The sequence below is a fragment of the Tinamus guttatus genome, unplaced genomic scaffold, assembly GCF_059628265.1.
Source record: "Tinamus guttatus ecotype Peru unplaced genomic scaffold, ASM5962826v1 Tinamus_guttatus_pri_ptg000389l, whole genome shotgun sequence".
Taxonomy (NCBI): Eukaryota; Metazoa; Chordata; class Aves; order Tinamiformes; family Tinamidae; genus Tinamus; species Tinamus guttatus.
The window spans coordinates 4384921-4404813 of NW_028288923.1; the positions used below are offsets into that span (position 1 = coordinate 4384921).

The following is a 19893-nucleotide window of genomic DNA, read 5'->3' on the forward strand; positions in this document are numbered from 1 at the left end:
TCCATTATTAAACGTGTCCTTTAGCCGCAGCCTCTGGTCGTCAGTGTAGCCAGCCGATTAGCTTGAATAGAGCTGCAGAGGAAGCAGAGCACTCCAGGAGGCTGCTCTGCTCACTGGGCTGCTTCTATGAGCTCCGCTTGCAGATTACTACAAAATGTGCAAGTGCAGAGCAATTTAATATTCTCTAGATTTAATTAATGGATAAGGACAAAAAAGCTGCTTTCATTTATGCTTGCATGCCAGAACTGAAACTAATGGGCTTTCTCTAATACAAAATCTGCATTCTCTGTTAATGCAAAAATTGGTCTCCTCCTTCCTAAATAGCATATAAATAAACATTGAAAGAACCAGCTTCTTTCTTCTCCCATACCGTACTTTCATAATTTAGGAGAAAATATCTTACGTTAAAAAGAACTGACGTTACTGTTTTCCGAAAACAGCTAGGTACATCGGTACAGAAGATTGTGTTTGTATCTCTGGTAAAGAGGGCATAAAAGGAGAGAAATGGAGGGAGAAAAAAGTGGATTCAAATTTCAATAAATTATGTTTGCTTTTGCTTCTATCAGCATATAACTCCCTTTGCCACTGTTTCAGGATTGTATTTTTCTTCACATCCCAATGAAATAATCCCCAAATGAGTGGTTGAACGGTTCCTGTTTGGGTGACTTGCCGTCTAGAATGTTCTGAGAGAAGCGGCTAACTACGTGGAAGATCCTTTTGGTCAACACGGTTTTGGTGAGCATGCTGTATCCTTTATGTTTCATCCTGAAGCTCTAGCACAGATCATGAAATTCATTTATATCACAGTGACAAGGTCAGTTACATGTGTGTAAAGCGCACACATGCACACACAAAAACAGTAATGTATACATTATAATCTCAGGGTACATTTTTTTTTCTTCTACAGAAGCTTTTGACATGACTCCTAGGAATTTTTTAACACTGATGAACATTTTTACGATAGTGAAGAAAAGTTTGTACATACTGAAATTAGCTTAAAGAGATAATTACTAAGGATAATGTAGCTACATCTGCCAGGTTCTGTATGTTCACTGTCGTAATATTCTAACAAAAGGGCCAACTGGATAAAAATATAAAAACACAGATTCTCTGTAACTTGTAACATCATTTATATGAAGAACAATGTTATAAAACTTAATTTATATATATTAGATAAATCTGCATAAAATAGTAATGTGGTTGCCATATGCACAGAGTATTTTTCTGCTCTAGAGATTTCAGGGTTTCACACAATGAGGTCAGTGGCTACCTGACCTGAATTTAGAAAAACGTTATTAGAGAGGAAATTGGTTCTAGTATATAATTTCCTGAAACATCCTCAGGGAACACCCATTCGTGATTACTTAGTGGCTTTAAATCAATGCAGCTGGAACAATATTTGTAATATTCTGCAGCATATTTTTTAAAGCATGGAATTATGAATAACATTTTGGTTAATGATTCCATTCCATTTGTATCATAATCAAAACCAGTAGCAGAGCTGCATGTTTATATGGCCACACATTCTGTTAGTTGGCTGTGTGTGGATGGCAATGATAAAGAATGACTAGTGTGAAAGGGATTATTTGACTAATTCAGAAACAGCATAACTGCTTCTATCCAGCTTTCTTTTTGAAGGTTTTTGCCTCTGGAAAAAAATGAATAATGTAGATATAAGTTGGCTGAATAACTGAAAGCAAGAGTAGGTCATGTATCATGTAGGGAATCATCCTGCAGGTTCAAAAGGAAACGTTCTGGAATTGCTGGACCTGCAGAGACAGGTGGACAACATAGAAGAGTGACCACATGTGGACCAGGTAGGCTATTCAGAGTTCCTGTGTGAACGGATAGATAGAAAGTACCTTATAGTGTAAAATCAGGGCAAGCAAATACAGGAAAAGAAAGAGCAACGGTACAAAGTCAGAGAAAAGGGAATCGCATGTCCAAGGTAAAACACCAGAAGCACTGAACATAACTAACTGCCTGCAAGCATAGTGAAACGGCCTGGCAGGGGTGGTGGTCGACCTGCAGCACGCTGCAAACAAGTGATTCAGGGAAAAGAAGTCTGAGCAATAAATGGACTAGTATTATCTGAACAAAAATATGTCAGGTGAAGCTTAGGGAGCAATAAGAATCAAAGTTGCATGAGATTTTACACTGAAATAAGGTTTCCAATTAAAGAACTACTATACTAGTTGTCCGTCACAGAGCAATTCTATTTTAAAGACCAAACATTGCGTAAGTGTGGATGCAACACTAATGATATTGTGCTCAGTTAACTTAATAACATTGAATGTATGCAAAGAATAGCAACAAAAACATTGCGTGTGTTGTGTATAATGTGAATTTGAAAGCATGCTTAGATCGTAAACTGGAAGGTTTTCAACATGGAAGGATAAGCTTATGAGGCCAAATTAGGCTGTGCTGCTGCCATGACGAGCCAAAGCAGGATGTCTGTCTAGCGTAGAGTTGTGCATTACTTCCCAGCTTCCTATGAAGGAAAAGAAAATATCCTCTATCATGTAGATAAGCCCAATTTTTTAAAGCAGTACTTTGTGCTTATAATTAGCTAGATGAGAATAATGTTATAAATAATATAATTATCATCTCATTTTTGTCTTATATTCTTTAAAAGGAACATGACCTTACAAGGTTTACAGGATCTCTAGGAGCCTATCCCACAACCAGTGGGAATCTTGTATCACTGGATAAGAGAAATGGAGTTTTAGTAGTTTCTTCCTACTCTTGCTTCCAGCTTTAATCACAGTCCTTTCCTCACTTTTTGGTATCATCAAAATTAGCAGTTGTACATATTTTTTTAATATAAAAAAGTCAGTTTTTTTTTCTAGATTAATGTTAATCAGTTAAATGAGATTTTTTAGAACATAATATGTAAGTTTTTATACAGGTATATACAATCCCTGAGTTTCAGAATTCCAGTGCGAGACAGTGACAGCAGATGCTCAGAAAATGGCAGCAGAGTTTGATAGTCTGTTAGAGATTCAAATCAAGGCATTTACCTGTTTCCTTCGTGTTCTTTCTCCTTTAATATTGTCACTTTGTCATTGTCTTAATATTTACTCAGTTTGCACATCCTAGCCCGTTTCTCCCTGTGCTTACTTCCCTATCACCTGCCTCTCTCCCTTCTTCCTGCCTTTGTGCTGTGGTTTGCGCTGTTCTGCTCTTTAACAGCCTCAACTGCCGCTTTCAACTTGGAAGGAACCTTCTGGCATTAGGGTTCTTTTCCCTCCTGTTAAAGAGATACCAGCCCAGCTGCAGGGAGCCAGAGGCAGAGAAAGCTTAATTTTTATGCTGCAAAGATAAAAACTGATTTGAACTACAGAGAGGGAAAATTTTTGTCTGATGGAAGGGATATTAAAAGGTAATTTGCAGCTCCTTATAAGTGTTGCTTTGTTAAAACATGGACCAAGCATATGGTTGAGTTGAAAATGATTTACTTCCATTAAGCCAGGCTAATAACTGTTATTTTCCATGTGCTTCTTCAACTTTTTCATTCAATTAAATTATACTAAAGAAACACATTTTTCTCTGTCACTAGCAGTTCACTTTAAAAGGCTGATCTAGCAGCATGCAGATTAACCGACACACACAAAAAAATCATACTCCAAGCAGTAGGACGTTACGTTCAACAAAACTAAGTTAAGTTCAAATGAGAAATTCTTTTTCAGTTCTCTACAACTGAATTGTCATCAGTGTGTTAATTGTGCTGATCAGCTCTACTGATTCCATTTCTTTAATTTCCCATGGATATTACTTGTCTTTCAGAAGCAACTCTGAATCACTGTAACTTTTGTGGTATGCATCTGCTTTGAAAACCATTTGTGGGTAGGCATGATAGGCAAGAAGTTCCACCTTCTTTTAGCTCCAAGTTGCTAGAATTTCTTTCTATTTCCTTTTCCCCCATTTTATGGAGCTCTCTCACTTCTGAATACAAGATGAAATTTAAGCCCAGTTGTTCTTGTGAAGTGTGTTAGCAGTTTCTCCTAAAATACAATTTACCATTACCATAAAAGAATGCCACACACAGCTTCAGAAATTTCTGCAAGGTCTCACACTTGTTACTATGCTCAGGAGTGTGCTGCCAACAATTCCTGGCATGAGTTCTGTGTGCCTGTATAACCAACTGGCAGCTTTTAATTGAGCTGATGTGCAAAACCAGAGACTTTTCTATGAAGAAAGAATAACTGAAGATATTTAATGTAAAGTTTACATTTAAAAACTTCTTAATTTCCACTGCAACCTTACTGTGAGTAGAACTACATGATATTAAAACAAAGGAACTTTTAAATGCAGTTCAGTTATATCCCAATATCCTTCGAAATTGCTTTACATAAACTTCCCAGTCATGAGGGGCTGATGTTGCATGCCAGGATGGTAGGAATCACTCGTGCGAAGGGATTGAGGGAAATAATCGAATGAGATGCATTTTATGCAGGTCAGCTTGTGTGCAGGCAATGGACCTTGCCTTCTGGCAGCTTACTGTGCTCACAGCTCCCGTTGCCTGCAGCTCTCTCTGACTGCTGCTTGCTAGGCTCCCTGGCACCAGCCAGGAGCACTTGCCAAGAGGGCACAGGAGCTATGGGAATAAGCTAGGAGCGCTGCACCATGGGGAATGCCGGGGCATTAGGAGGAACAGGGATGAACAGGTAGAACACGTGCAATAGTCTTGCATCTTGTGGCATAAGGGCACATATCATCAGAAATTATGCTGCATTCATTTTTCAGATTATCTCTGGAATCTTTATCTCTTTAACAACTTGAAGGATCCTGGAGAAAAAAAGCTGAATTTTGATACTACTATTTCAGTTCTGACTTTTCATTTTGGAATTTGCACGTAGAGTATCTTATATTTATTTCAAAATACTGAAAAATATTTATAGTAAAAATAATGAAAATATGATGTAAAAGTACTTCAAGCACTTACTCTATTAAAAGTTTTTTTTTTTTTCCATTGGGCATAATTCTTGAGGCAAATGCTTTTATATAGAGTAATGCTACAGTAATTTCTTTGTGCAATTAGTTTAAAGGTTAGGTCAACTTAGGTTAATTTAGACAGTTCCTCTGTGCAGTTTCAAGCGACAGTATTAATATAAGCAAAAATGTCTTCATTTATTTAAAAGTCAGTCTGGTGCTTGTGAAAATTTACAGCAAGAAATGTGAGAGTAAAATTTTTATTTATTATGTCTTGCTCTTCAGCGCAAAAATCACTGTAAGCCCTATCATTTGGAACACTGCATGGAATGAGCTAGATATATCATGTAAGGGAAATAAAAAATGCTAGTTACAGTCTATCCATATGTTTAAGGATGATGTAATCATGTCTAGTAGGGAGAGGACAGAGAAGCTCAATCCATGGCAGTTAAGTGGTGACTCGATCATGGAAGGTATTTTCTCATGTCTTTTTTGGATAAAGATCCCACAAAAGCCAGACTCTGATATTACAAGTAGAGTACAAATTTTAACAACTATTGAAAAGCTTTGCTGTAGAGGTGGTAGCTTCTCTGTTATGGTAAATCCTTAAACTAAGGCTGAATGTCTCTGTGGGAAATACATTGCAGCTCAGGTAGTGTGGACTCACAACAGAAGTTGCTGGTGAGATTCAGGGGAGCTCAGATCAGGAGGTGGTTGTCCCTTCTTAGCAGAAATCCTTCAAATCAAGGGGCAGACTTCTCCTAACACCTTCCTGACTCAGTGGTTTCTCCACGAATCGAGGGATGGTCAGCTAGCCAAGAAAGAGGTTCAGAAAGGCAGTAGCATATGCATAATAAAAGATATTGCTGGAGTCATTCAGGAGAAACTGAAAGGCATTTGAAGGGCACTTGCTGAGATTTTTTGGTACAGCTCCAGAATGAGATAAGAAACCGCCTCTAATGACCACAGGGATAGTTGTCTCCAATGGAGAGGGAAAATTGTAGCCTGGAGAATAAGCATGATGAGACTTTGTGGTGAAAAACCTGCAAAAATTAATAAGTATGATTAGCAAATGTTTAACCTTTCAGTTTGGCTTGTGTTTATATGCCAAACTAATATAATTATAGAAGCTTAAACATTTAGAGTGTTGTTCGTGTTTTTAGCAGATAATTACATTTAGCTCCAGAAAGTTCAAAAAATATTTCCTGTAGTCTTGTGTAACATGGCCTTTTGTGTTAATATTTTATAAATGTCATGTTGAATGGTACAGTAAATTCCAGATTCTTCTGGAGGTATCTGAGGTGGCTGCTTTGGAAAGAAGATACATTTCTCAGTGGTAATAATTTTCTTGCATTTAAATGTATTTTTAGTATTTCCACATACCCTGTTACCATGGCATTTCAAAGTAGGCCAAAGGACTGTGAAGGCATTAATAAACTGCATGAGCAAGCAAGTTTGTGGTGGCTGCGCCATGCGTGGCAAGCTTGCTCTTCAGCTCCTTGTTGCACGTGAGCCCTCACCTCTGTGCAGGATCACCTTTGCTCTGCGCTCCACGCGGCTGGGCCACCAGCTGCCCTTTTGCAACATTTGCTGTGTGTTGCAACGCTGATCTTGCACCTTTTCCCCTCTGCTGCCAAGTGGGGAAGGGCAGCGGTGGTGCCTCCATCTTCCCCAGTGCCCGGGATGGTGGTGGACTTGGACCCTGCTCAGCCCAGGGACTGGGGCCGCCCAGGGCACTTTGCAGAGCTGAAGATACTATATGCTTGGGAAAAATACATACATAAAAAAAAGGGTCTTGAAAAGCTGTGAGCACAGGCACAGAGGTGTCTTTTGCTTAAGGATCTAAGGAAAATGCATAAAAAATGTATAAATAAATTTAAAAAGGAACAGGGTTTAAATTATTTAAACAATTTTGTTACAAACTCTCATGTGTCAGAGTTTGTATTCACAGTACCTTCATTTACTCGTTAAAAAAAGGCAATTACTAAATAACTAGACACATAAACAACCCCTAAGAAGGGCCTTCCTTTCTCCCCTTCCCTGGGGAAGCCCAGGCGCTGCCTGCCCCCTGGCGCCCGCGGGCGGCGCAGGCTCCGCGCGGAGCGGCGCGGCGCGGCGTGTCCCCGCTGGCGGCCCGTACGGGGCGGAGCGCGGGCGCGCAGGGCGACGGCGCGGCACGGAGCTGCACGTCGAGTCGCGGCGCGGCGCGGGCGGTCATGGCGTCGGGCAGCGCCATCCAGATCCCGAGCCGGCTGCCGCTGCTGCTCACCCACGAGGGCGTCCTGCTGCCGGGCTCCACCATGCGCACCAGCGTGGACTCGCCGCGCAACATGCAGCTGGTGCGCAGCCGCCTGCTCAAGGGCACCTCGCTGCGCAGCACCATCATCGGCGTCATCCCCAACACGAGCGACCCGACGTCGGATTCCGAGGAGCTGCCCTCGCTGCACAGGTGCGCCCGGCCGCCCCCGCCCCGCGGGCAGCCCGTTCGGTTAAACGGCTAATCCGCAGCGAAGTCGGTTACTAATCCAAATTGCGCTTGCCAAATAGGTGTCTGGTGATGTTATTTTGCTTTTTTCAACAGTCTGCTCGTTATTTTTGACGTTTTATGGTCGATATTTGTCAAGATGTATTGCAGAATGTGACTGCTTTTATTCGTAGGGATTTAAATGTTGAAGGAAGTCATTGCAATCTGTAGCTCTGTTGCTCCTTGTTAAGGGGAACACAAGATCCGCCATTAAAGGTCGCACACACGGATTTGACTTGTTTCTAGGATCGGCACCGCTGCCTTGGCCGTTCAGGTGGTGGGCAGCAACTGGCCCAAACCACACTACACACTGCTGGTCACCGGCCTGTGCCGCTTCCAGATACTGCAGCTGCTCAAGGAGAAGCCCTATCCCGTGGCCGAGGTCGAGCAGTTGGATCGACTGGAGCAGTTCACTAATCAGCATAATAAATCAGAGGAAGAACTCGAAGAGTTGTCAGAACAGTTCTACAAGTATGCAGTGCAGGTGAATTATTTAATTCTTACGCATGTGTTTTGTTTCCTTTGTGTCCATATGTTTGCTTTGGGCAGATTTGTGTGGATTTTTTTCCATTTCAGATTTTCCATTTCAGTAACTCTTTAGTAAATTACCTAGACAGTTTTATATTGAAAGGTGCAATTCTTTCTCTTTCGAATGCTTGTTTAAATAATTTTAAAGGAAACATCAACAACAGTGACTATCTTTCAGTCTGTGTTCCCCACAGCTGGTTGAGATGCTAGACATGTCTGTTCCTGCCGTTGCAAAACTGAGACGTCTTTTGGACAATCTGCCTAGAGAAGCTTTGCCAGATATACTGACTTCTATCATTCGTACATCTAACCAAGAGAAGCTTCAGGTATTATGTTCTTGAACTTTGTAAGAGGAATAAAATGTTTGCTATTTACAGTTAAATCAGTTCTTCGATAATTTAGAGTTTTTTTATATTTGAGATCGTACAGCGCTAATGCTTTGCTTGTGTTACATGTAAGTATGGGTTCTTTTAAAAAGCTTTCATCCTATTGTTTGAAAATCATAGATATTTATCTGTAAGTAGAAGAGTTCACATTTTAGTAAAATGAGTCTAGTTAGTGTTAGAATCTCTTTATTTTATAACGTAATAAAAATATCATACTGATTTCCTTTTTCTGTGGTGAAGAAATTGATAAATCTTCCTTCAAGTTATAATGATCTCTTGCTTATTCAAGAATACTTGGATAAGCTCGTGAATCAGCTCCCAAATCACTTATATTTTCATCTTAAAAAAACCTTTTTAAAAATAGTTTGTTTTATTTTTTCTTTTTTAACATAACGGCACTGTAGTTTTATATACATCTTATGTCAGAATAAGGTTATATGGTAAGATTATGTTTGTGGTTTGCTGCTTACTTGTCTGATTTCTATATTCATTTACTGTGCTTGGAAGTTTTAGTGGGTTTTTTTTGTTGTTGCTGCTGCCCATGCTCCACACTCAATTTGAAAATATAACTTAAGTTCTTTCAAAATACACCAAATAGAAATGAATGCGGTAATTCTAAGTGAAGGTGTGTTTTGGAGGTGAATCTCATTCTGGAAAAAGGTACATCATTCACCTAAAAATCATCTAAAAAGCAAACTTAGCATGTCCAGTGTGAAGTGATGAAGAAGAGAGCAGCCAATGGAAACTGTGGAAATACAGGCAGACGGATTCTACCCATTTCCATGTTTCAGTATCGTTAACCATGAAAGTGGAATAAAGTACAACTACCTCTTCTCTCTCTTCTCTGAGGTTTAATAACTCATAATAGTTATTATGAGGGGAATTAAATAGGGGAATAAAATAGTGACTGATGCCCCATACTTTTGGGGTAGTTTGTAGTGTTGAAATCCAAATTTCCTGCTACTTTTCAAAGTATATTCAGGCTTACAAATCAAGAGTATCTAATCTTTAAGTTTTGCATAATCTCCCTGGACGAGGGAAAAATCTTGCGATTCATTAAATGATTTTTCTGGAGTAAATGTAACATACTGTGTTTTTGTTTGCTGATAGGAGACTGTCAACATACAATTGATGAGAACCTGTGCTCTCATATCACTTCAAAAGTTTTTGTTTTCTTGTTTATCAATTATTTTCCCTGTTTACTTGGTAGATTGCAGTTGTGCAATTTTTGGTTTGATTTGGCAACAGGTGTACAAATTCTGAAGTAGTATCGTAACTTGAGGTTTTTTTCTGTGTGCCACTTTTTTTGCAAACCATCTATTCTATAGCTCTTGTCAAAATGTAGTAACAGAACTCTCTGCCTTTCCAAAACTGATGAGCTATTAGCCTGAAAATGCTGGCTACTCATAACAACTTACTCTTAGATTTTAGATGCTGTTAGGCTGGAAGAACGGTTCAAGATGACTATACCGTTGCTTGTTAGACAAATTGAAGGCCTGAAGCTGCTTCAGAAAACAAGAAAGCCCAAACAGGATGATGATAAAAGGGTACGGTCCTTTAAATGTGGGATTCTTAAATATTCTAAACCAGTATAAAGGCGTGTTTTTAAACAGACCAATAAATGTGCGTGATTTTAGTCTGTGTAAAGGTCTAATCTGCAGTCTTAAGGTTTCATAGTCTATCTGGAGCTGGAGAGAACACCTAGTCAACAACTTTGATGATTCACATATCTAAACTGTATAGGCATTACACTTATTAATCTTTTTTTTTGGGGGGGGGGGGGGATAAAAGCTCATATGCTTTTAATGAATCATTTCCTACTTTAGCTGCACTCTGTGTGCAGACTGGATTTTGGCCTGTGCAGAATACAGAAGTGAAAGATGTACCTTTTACTAATGGTGCTGCAAGCATATGACAGCTTTTGAAATAACACCTAAAAAAATGTGTATTGTGAAATGTGTAGTCTGTTAAACTCTAGCAGCCTAGCCTCATGTTGCATGTTTACTAAAGAAATAATCAAGAATTAAAAAAAGAAAAGTTACTCTTTAAAATATTTTGTTTACCCTGTTTAATATGATAGACTCCAGTTTCAAGCCTTTTAAAGTACTGTGAATAATTCTTAATTTTGTTTATAAAGTTTTAGATTATAATCTTTTTATCTGACTTTTTCTGCAAAGGAGCACCTTGCATGTTTTTCTCATGGTTTCTGTCCAAAGTCAAGTGTACATCTTATTTTAAAAAACAAACAAAAAAGAAACTGGCGCTATTCTGTGGCTTGGTTTTCTGTGTTACAGGTCGTAGCTATTCGCCCTACTAGAAGAATCAATCACATTCCAAATGCTACAGAAGATGAGGATGAAGAAGGAGATCATGACGATGTTGTCATGCTGGAAAAAAAGATTAGATCATCCAGTATGTCAGAACAAGCTCTTAAAGTTTGTCTTAAGGAAATAAAGAGGTAGGAAATTTTCCAGTGGTGGTTTCTTCTATATTTTGAGAAAAATGCGTTACATTTTTTCCTTGTTACTGCATTTTGCTTGATTTTTGCCTGGAAAATAATGTATAAATTTGAGTAGAGTGATACTTTTTCTGTACAAATTTCATCACTTGACATCTGTGACGTGTTGAAAGCTTCAAAGAGGCTTCCAAGATTTAGAAGTTAATATAACATTAGACTATGGGCTCTGTGTCTCTATATTATGAAGGAAGGTCTTCAAAAAAAGGGCAAACAGCTTAGTTGTTAGCGATAAATATATAAACCAATGCAGATATTTCTGTTACAGAGATCTCTTGAGTCTTCCTTTTTTTTCTCCATTTTTTTTCCTGATAAGGGAGATGAGTGTACTCACGATGTAATGTTTCTTATTCAGTGAAAGTGCATAGATAACTGTGCGTCTAGGGAGATAATCCTTTGTGTCAGCTTGATTTACTTTAAATATCCGTCTTGTAGTAGAGATGGGATCTTGTGTTGCAGTTATGTTAGGTTATGCAGAAAATATTTTGTGCTTGTGTTTCTAGGTTAAAGAAAATGCCTCAGTCAATGCCAGAATATGCTTTGACCAGAAATTACTTGGAACTGATGGTGGAATTGCCATGGAACAAGAGTACCAAAGGTGATTTAAGTTGTTGGCTGTCTCTTGCACAGACATTTTAATAGAAGAAGCTACCATAAAAACACTTACTTACACCTCTCTCAAATTTTTGTTTCCTAGTCTGACAATAAAATTGTCATCAATACATTACCAAGGTCGTAGGGTCTGCCAGGTTTAAAATAAGATCTGTACTGGATAGTTGAGTCAGTTGTACATGTAAAAATGTGAATTGAAAAAATCTGTAAGAGTATCAACACTTTCATTTTTCTGTGTAATCACTACAATCTGTGCTAGTATTGTGTGCATATATACATGTTTTCGGCTATATAGCAAAGCAGTATTAAACAAATTACCTTTTTAAAATGATAGATTTCTTTCTGTAGATTTTTCTCACTGAAGAAGAGCTAGAAAACAGGAATAATATTTGCATTTTGCTTTTGTTAGTCTCCACACTGGCAGTACTCTGGTATCTGTTTGGACTTGCTTTTGTTTTTCATGTCTCAACTGCAAGCAAGTTCAAAGTTCATGGTACTCACTGAGATGACACTTTATTTTACGGTCTGTTTGGATCACAGTATTCAGAAATTACATTTATGACATGCATTTGGAAATACAGAATGTAGAATAATTAGTGCAAGCTGTTGGGGAGGGGTGCTATAAATTTAGGCAGTGTTTCTCTTAAAAATAATGAAAAAAGGCATCAAGCTAAGTGTTATCTCTATGTTAAAAAAAGCGGTACGCTTCTGCATCATTTGTCTTCGTGATGAAGATCCTGGTACATTGGACATTAATCAGGTTTGCTAAGGAACAGTAGTAGGAAAAAGTCATTGTAGTTATTTTTAGTAGTAATGACTTCAGATACAATAGAAAAATGTTTTTAGACTGATACTATTAATACGACAACAGAACATAAAAATGGAAAGTAAGAAAGCGACAGAAAATCAAACTTTTTCAAACTGACCAACAGGAAAAGATCAATTAAGCCAAATGTCTTTATACAAGGTGTTCTGCTGGGGGAAAAGGATTTGTAATTACTGTTAACAATTGTTGAAGAGTGAGGGTTTTGAATTGAACAGTGAGAGTTTTGAATAGCATTTGTAACAAACTGATTTTTAAAAGTAATTTACTATAGCATACCTGGAAAAAATAATTTTTGCCTTCTTTTAGTACACGTGGTGATGAATTTTGGCCTTTTTGAAATAGGGACATGGATGTTTACAAATATTCTTGAAGATATTTTTGTTAAGCATTAAGTTGTAAAAGGATCAGCCTACAGGGGCTAGTATATTCAAAGAACCACAAAACGAGTAAAGAGTTTGTTGACTTTTATGGCTAAAACTGTAGCGTATTTGTGGAATGCTTCATTCATGAAGTTGGTCTTTCAGCTTGCAGAGTTTTACCATGTCACAGATGGTTGGAGGATTATTACTTTAAGCAAAATTGGAAAGTTTCTGTTTGCATGTGTAGATGCGGTGCTTTGGACTTCTTAGGTACAGTAAGTAAAAATACAGACTAGAGGCCAGAAAGTTGGGAACATAGATGATATTTTTATTCAGTGATTCATTTAAAAAATGAATTTCTTATTGTTCAATATGCTTGAGAATATGTTGGTATCCTTTATACTGCAGAGCAAATTGTTTATGTCTTAAAGATAAATGTTCTTTTATTTCTTCTGTTGTCAATGTTTGATAGATCGCCTTGAAATTCGTGCAGCTCGAATTCTTTTGGATAATGATCATTATGCCATGGAGAAGCTGAAGAAGAGAGTTTTGGAGTACTTAGCTGTCAGGCAGCTTAAAAACAACCTCAAGGGACCTATTCTTTGTTTTGTGGGTCCCCCGGGAGTTGGTAAAACTAGTGTTGGAAGATCTATTGCCAAGACTTTGGGTCGAGAATTCCACAGAATTGCTTTAGGAGGGGTCTGTGATCAGTCTGATATTCGAGGCCACAGGTAACTATTTCCTTCTCTCCTACTTGTAATTTTCAGTTCTAGTAATCACCTTTTATATTTCCTACAGTTAGTGTGGGAGGTTTGGGATAATTAACTTGGTAGTACTCTAAGAATCGGTAAGAGCATCTTGTTATTTGAAGTCATGTTATTGAGCTAAATTTCCCCTTGCAGAAGCTAGTAAATTCTTGAAATTAAAGCTATTGTTTTTTTTCCTTTGATGTCTAGTTATCTGTGCAGCGTCTATGGCTGTTTTCATCAGTGTGCAGCGTAGTTTCTTGCTTCAATTCCAGATTATGCAATTTAACTCTTTTTCAAGGACTTCCAAATGTGTAAGCTAATTGCATGCTCAACATATTAGAGGGGCAAACGCTGACAACTGTGACCAGAAGAAATGCAGGAGACTTGCTATATTGTGTGGTGCTCAAGCTATGTGTAAACTTCAGGCGATCTAGGGATATGTAGACATAAACATGCTATTGATCACTTACTAGAACATCTGAGATAGGAAAAAGCAAGGAAACGGTGATTATGTACTTAACGGCTACTTGAAAATTCAGAGTTGAGTGGTAAACTTTTTCTTAGGCATGCTTGAAAGAATGAGCAATATGTATTGATTGGCATGTGGATTTTTCTGTGGCGGATTTCCAGGAACTTGTTTTCCAGAGACAGCTTGATACTTTAATTTGTAGCTTGAAAGGAACTTCTGAAGGTATTTTCTTAGGGTAGGTTATGTCAATATACCCAGCAGCTACCCAGGCTTAAATGGGGGAATAATAGAAATTTGTAGTTTTTTTTTTTTTTTTTTAATGCCCCTGTTTAATGCTGTGATCACTGTGTTTTATAAACTTTTAATGTCTGCTCTTTTTGCCCCTCTTTCTTAAGCACTATTGGAACACTAAGGAAAATTCTGTCCTCTTTGTTCAGTATGTGTTATGCTTGTAATTCAGAAACTATTCAGAAACTAAACTGTATTGCTAGCCACTGTTAGCCATTAACCACTGTTAACTGCTTAATATATAAGAATTCTGATGTTTCAAATTACTTGTGGTTTGGATCCTTAACACTACTTAAAAGGAGATTCAACATGTTGCTATTCAAACTGAAACCACAAGAGGCTGTTGAATACTAAGCATTACAGCACTTAAGATATCAAGTGAGTTTTCCAGGGAGGAATTGGACTTCAGCCTTCCTGATAGGGACACCATGTCTGTGAAAGAGATGTTATAAATGGAAGGAAGGCTGTCAGCAGCTTCCATGGAGTTGCCACCAATTCCTTACTGTTTTCCGTATTTTATTTTTTGTCTATCTTAGTTTTAATCCAGACAGCTAGAGTTGTGTGAAAGTGAAACAAAAAGCTTACAATTAACTGACTGTAGATGTTCTTGGAATATGTTTTTCATCACGAAATATACCATCTATTACTATATTTAAGATGTTTCACGTGATATTAATATAATTAAGAGTTTCATGTGATAACTCTTCAGGAGACAAGGAACTGTACAGCCTAATACCTGAACCAAACTTTATAGCAGTTAAGAGGAGGAGAAGTTATTCATCCCTTTGTAGCTGATTGCTTTTGCAGGTTTTGTGTATGTAAAATTAGAACCAAGAGTTTAACAATTTTTAAAATCTGCTCTATTTTTTTTTCTTTTTTGCTCTGTCTTCAAAACAGGATCTAATGAAGTTTGGAAGTACAGTTTTTCTGTAGACCTCTCTGTAATGTCGTTTTGAATGAGTAGATTTTCCAAGTTAATCTCAAGTGAATCCATATTGTGCTTCCTCTGGCAGTCACGGAAAGAAATTGTAGAAGTGGTGGGAAGGTTTTGGATACATAGGTTGCTGTTCTCTGAGTTACACTGTAAATAGGGTTATTTTCTGACATTATGTGTTTAGGAGCCATTCTTTTTCTCTTAAGAGAAAGTAAGTAAGAAGCTCTCCATTAGGCTGAAGTGAAAGTAAGTTCCATTAATGTTGCAGAAATAACAATGGCATGTTGGTAGAGCCCTAATGTATTGAAACATTTAAGAAGAAACTGACTGAGTTTCAGTTGAAAGCAAGGACTAACACTATAATAGTGTTTACTGTGTTTGGTCACTTACTACTCCTGTAGGTGAAAGGTAGGTACAGAAAGCAATACAGTGGCTTGCAGCACCGAGTGGAGTGGTGTTTCAGCAAGTCGGCGCCAAGCGGGATGGTGTTTCAGCAAGTGTGCTGCCCCGTGTGCTGTGATGTGTAACCAGGGCAGTCTGGAAGTGCCCAGGTTTTGTGGATCATGTGTCTGCAGCTGGAGTTCACGTGTTTCCTTTCTTCACTGGGTGAAGACTAGCAACCACTGTTCTATTCCCAAAATAAAGTTGTCACCTCAGTACAAAAACAGAAGTGTTTTATCAGACATCCTCCAGCTGTTGTTAATGTTTACCACTCATCTGTACCATCTGTAAAACTTTGCTGCTTTGCATTTGATGGTTATAAAGAAAAACAAAGCACCCTGAAGGGCTTATTGATCTTTTTTTCTGAGAAGCTCCCCGTTTTTAAGATCTCCTCAGTGCCAATATATTGTCTTATACAGGAACTGTGTGATCTTTTCTCTTGCATGTATGTCATTTTCTATTTTTAAAAAGGAGAATGTAGTTGCTCTCTTTATTTATAGTGGTGCTAGTGAGATCACCATGAGGCTTGTCGATTTTTGGTTTTTACTCATACTGCCTTCTGTGTGGAATACTCTTGTATTACATCACTGTTCAACCTTTAGAAGTCTGATTAGTCTTCTCCAGTTTTGGTCTATGCTGAAGGTATTTTCGGGTGCATCCAAATATGAAAAGGTGTGATTCCCAACCAGTAGTGCTGCACTAGCAGGAATTCATAGGGCAGGCTTGGTGCTACTGTAGCACAATGCTAGAAGAAACAAGCCTCAAAACAGTTTCACTTGCAAGGGATGGTTTTGTTATACGAGTACAAAGCAAAGATAGGCTTTTAAAGCACTCGAGTCAGTGTGTTTTTTTGATGGCATTGATTTTGTTAAGTCTTCCTAGTTCCTGGCAAGTTTGCCAAATACAGTTTGAAAACCATTGCAATTGAAGGAATTAGCTTTTCCTCATTTTAACTGTCTAATTGAGGAAAATAATATCCTGGCAGTCAGTGGCTACTGTTCACAAATAGCACTGTTCAATTTTGAAAGTTAGAAGGCAGAGATTAATGTCCAGAAAGATAATGCTCATATCTGCATGTAATTTTAATATTTTTTAATGCACATATGTGCAGGGTCTGTCTTATGGATGACTTAGGTTGAGATGTGCTCCTTAATAACCACTTAGAGTAGAAATGAGCTATCTGTATATGTTTGAAGTAAAACACTATGCTATTTTTGTTCATAATTCTGCAAGTAACATTTGTACTAGTATTTGTGACATGCCTTGAAAATTTTGGATCTTTAATTAATATTGTATTTAAAGTGATCCTGATCCATCTCTAAATGAAGATGTATCACAGATTTATATTATTATAAATCAGAAGACTATATTAATATCTAGGTATTTATTATAAAATTTAGTCATTTGTATTTCATGATTACTGATCAAATTATATAAATAAATTTAGACTTTAATTAGAAATTTGATGCATTAATTAAACATATTGGAGATAATTGTTTAAATCTAACATGTCTGGAGACTTTTTAAAATGCAACTGAGAAGAAGAAAGTGCAAGCAAAGGAAGAGTGAGAACAGTCAGTTGTGGTGAAATGAAAATCCGACTATGCATTTTTTTTAAACCCATTTCTGTGGAGACTGACTCATTTGCAGAACTGCCGTGTGTTGCCAGCAATATTTCTTTTTTTCTCCATTCTCTTGAAGAATTCAGGGGTTGCACAGGTAACCTTCTGATAATGCTGGACTCATTTCAGTCAGACTCATTTCAGTCTAATTTCAGTCTACCATTTTTTTTTATATGGTAGCTCATAACACAAGGCATATTTTGAATAAAGTTTTTTTTTGTTTTTTTTTAGCATTTTCATTTAATGATTTTCTGTAATGTTGGAATGTTTTTCATTCTTGCTTTAAAAGCTGCTTGATTTTGATATTCTTAAAATTGCATTTTTGCAAATATTTTTTTGTTTGCTCGTTTTGTAACTGAATGGTACCTAGGTATCTGAAAATTTTATGGAATTTAAAGTGCTCAGCTAAGATTTAATGCATGTACACAAAACACTAATAAATGTGTAATTTTTTTTTATAAAAATAAGGCATCCTTTCATATCTCACAAATTTAAGCATGTGTTTGAAAAAAGTGTCAAGGTTTCTAAATATGTTGTCCCATTTCTGGGATAAATACAGTGTTAAAACAAAAAATGTTCCTGTTGCAGTCTGTAAAGTATATAAGCTATATCTCCAAGCACCTTCTGTGAAACAAAATAATAGCTAAAATGGTTAACTTGGTTCCACTGGCAAACGAGTCTCTGTATTGAGCTCCAGTTCTTCATTTTCTTGATTTTCTATCAGTGCTTTCTAGGATACTTTAACCCTTTTGGCAAGGTTGACTCTGTGCAGATGGAGAACAAAGTGACGTGCTAGTTAAAATAGTTCCCCCATGCAGATTCCTGACCTGCAGTAGATGTAACGTGGTGTACACTCAGTGGAGAGGGACCTGCTCTCTCACTGTAGGAGAAGAGACTGCACAAAAGCACAGAGGTGATAAACTAGTGTGTGCTGCTTGCTCCAGTTTTTAACAGTTGCCTCATGGAGGTGGTAGTAGGAAAATTGAAATTGTATTGCATTTCTAACTATTTCTATCTAGCTATTGAAAGATATCAAAAACTTAATTTTACTTGGATCTGGAGTTAAATGCAGTAACTGCATTTGTTCCCTCAGTAGTTAAATATTACGTGAAACCAACATTGCTACATATTATGAGTTATTGTTATGTTTTAAATCTTCTCTAGAATCTTTTGAAATTACTCCCACGATATTTTTGGTTTCATCTTTCTAAATGCCATCCTGTTTATTTTGGAGTGCATTGAAACAGATCATACAGCAGAGCATGCCTGTTCTGCATTTCTGCTTTGTGAGGGTCATGAGATACACGCTGTAACTGAGTAGCACTTCATGTATCTCCTGAGTGACCAGTATTTCATACTTTTAAATACTTACAGTATTTTGTTTACTTATTGCACCAGCAGAAAAGACCATGATAAATTCATCAAATGGGTATATATGCATTTATATCCTGGTTTTCTATGTGTGTTGGGAATGCTGGTGGGGGGAAGTTTTACCAGGTTTGCTGCATAAATTTGAACTGATAATTTCTTGTTCCATTCACTGTTCCAGGTTTTATTTGATTGTTGAAATGACATAATAAATCAGATTTTCTGTTTATGGTTGCCAGTTAAAGCATGTGGCACATACAATAGGCATCAACAGTTCAGTATATTTGAAATTTTGCCCAGATTTGTAAAACACTGGATGAACGCTGTTGAAATGATGAAAAACAATATCACTGTTCTTAAGTGTTGGTATTAATGAGGTTCCCAAATGTGCTTCTGCTGGTTTGTACAGTTCAAAGATGCTTATACTAAACCATGTGAAATACCTGTAAGATGTAATGGTTGTACGCACTGTCATACCTATGCAGTTTATCTTCCAGAACCAACCTATGCACTAGGGAACTGGAATTTCCACCTGCTAATATAATTGGTTGTATTAGTTCAAATGCATATTCAGTACTTTTTAATCTACTAGTTGCAGAAGTTTTTGCAAAAAACAGTATTTGTTACAAGACTACCAATTCTTATATTTTCTGTTGGGTTTTATTTTTGCTGTTTGTACTCCCATTTCATGCATCTGGCCCTGCTTTCTCCACATGTTCCATTCCCCCAGACGCACCTACGTCGGCAGCATGCCAGGTAGAATTATCAACGGACTGAAGACTGTTGGGGTTAACAATCCGGTGTTCCTGCTCGATGAGGTTGATAAACTGGGGAAGAGCTTGCAGGGCGATCCAGCAGCTGCCTTGCTTGAGGTAAGAGGTGTTAAATTCCAAGCTGTGTTTCATTTTTTTCAACTAAAAACTTTAAATATTGCACTCAGAAAGGAGGATATCACTTAGGAAAGACAGCTTTTTTAATTAAAACAACTGCTGGTGTAAGCAATCCAGAAGGTATGTGGACTTTTTCAAGTTTTTTTTGTTTGTTGGTTTGTTTTTTGTTTTTGTTTGTTTGTTTTAATACATTAATATGTTTTGAAAACTCTTAATAGCACAGGCTTATGCTACAAGTAAGTATATAAATATGGGCTATTTGTGTATCCTTTATCAGAATTTTTTAATTAGTGTTGTAATTAACCTTCTGCACTTTAAATTATCATTTAAGTCATGAATCCTCAGTTTTTGACTAATTATGATGTGCATAATTATACATTTGTTTTCTATGAGAGCTATTAAATGTGTGTGTGTTCCTTTTTCTTCAGTTCTGGGACTTGAATCAAGATA

General features: G+C 37.4%; 1 protein-coding gene across 1 annotated transcript in view; it reads left to right on the top strand.

Moving 5' to 3' along the window:
- The first annotated feature begins 7144 nt into the window (after nt 1-7144).
- The window catches only part of LONP2 (lon peptidase 2, peroxisomal), a 32619-nt gene continuing 19870 nt past the window's right edge, over nt 7145-19893 (top strand). The window contains exons 1-8 of the mRNA XM_010226220.2: nt 7145-7381; nt 7703-7940; nt 8179-8310; nt 9795-9917; nt 10665-10828; nt 11389-11483; nt 13155-13413; nt 19284-19425. Coding sequence (XP_010224522.2) covers nt 7149-7381; nt 7703-7940; nt 8179-8310; nt 9795-9917; nt 10665-10828; nt 11389-11483; nt 13155-13413; nt 19284-19425 — 1386 coding nt within the window. The 5' untranslated portion in view covers nt 7145-7148. The remainder of the gene's footprint in view (nt 7382-7702; nt 7941-8178; nt 8311-9794; nt 9918-10664; nt 10829-11388; nt 11484-13154; nt 13414-19283; nt 19426-19893) is intronic.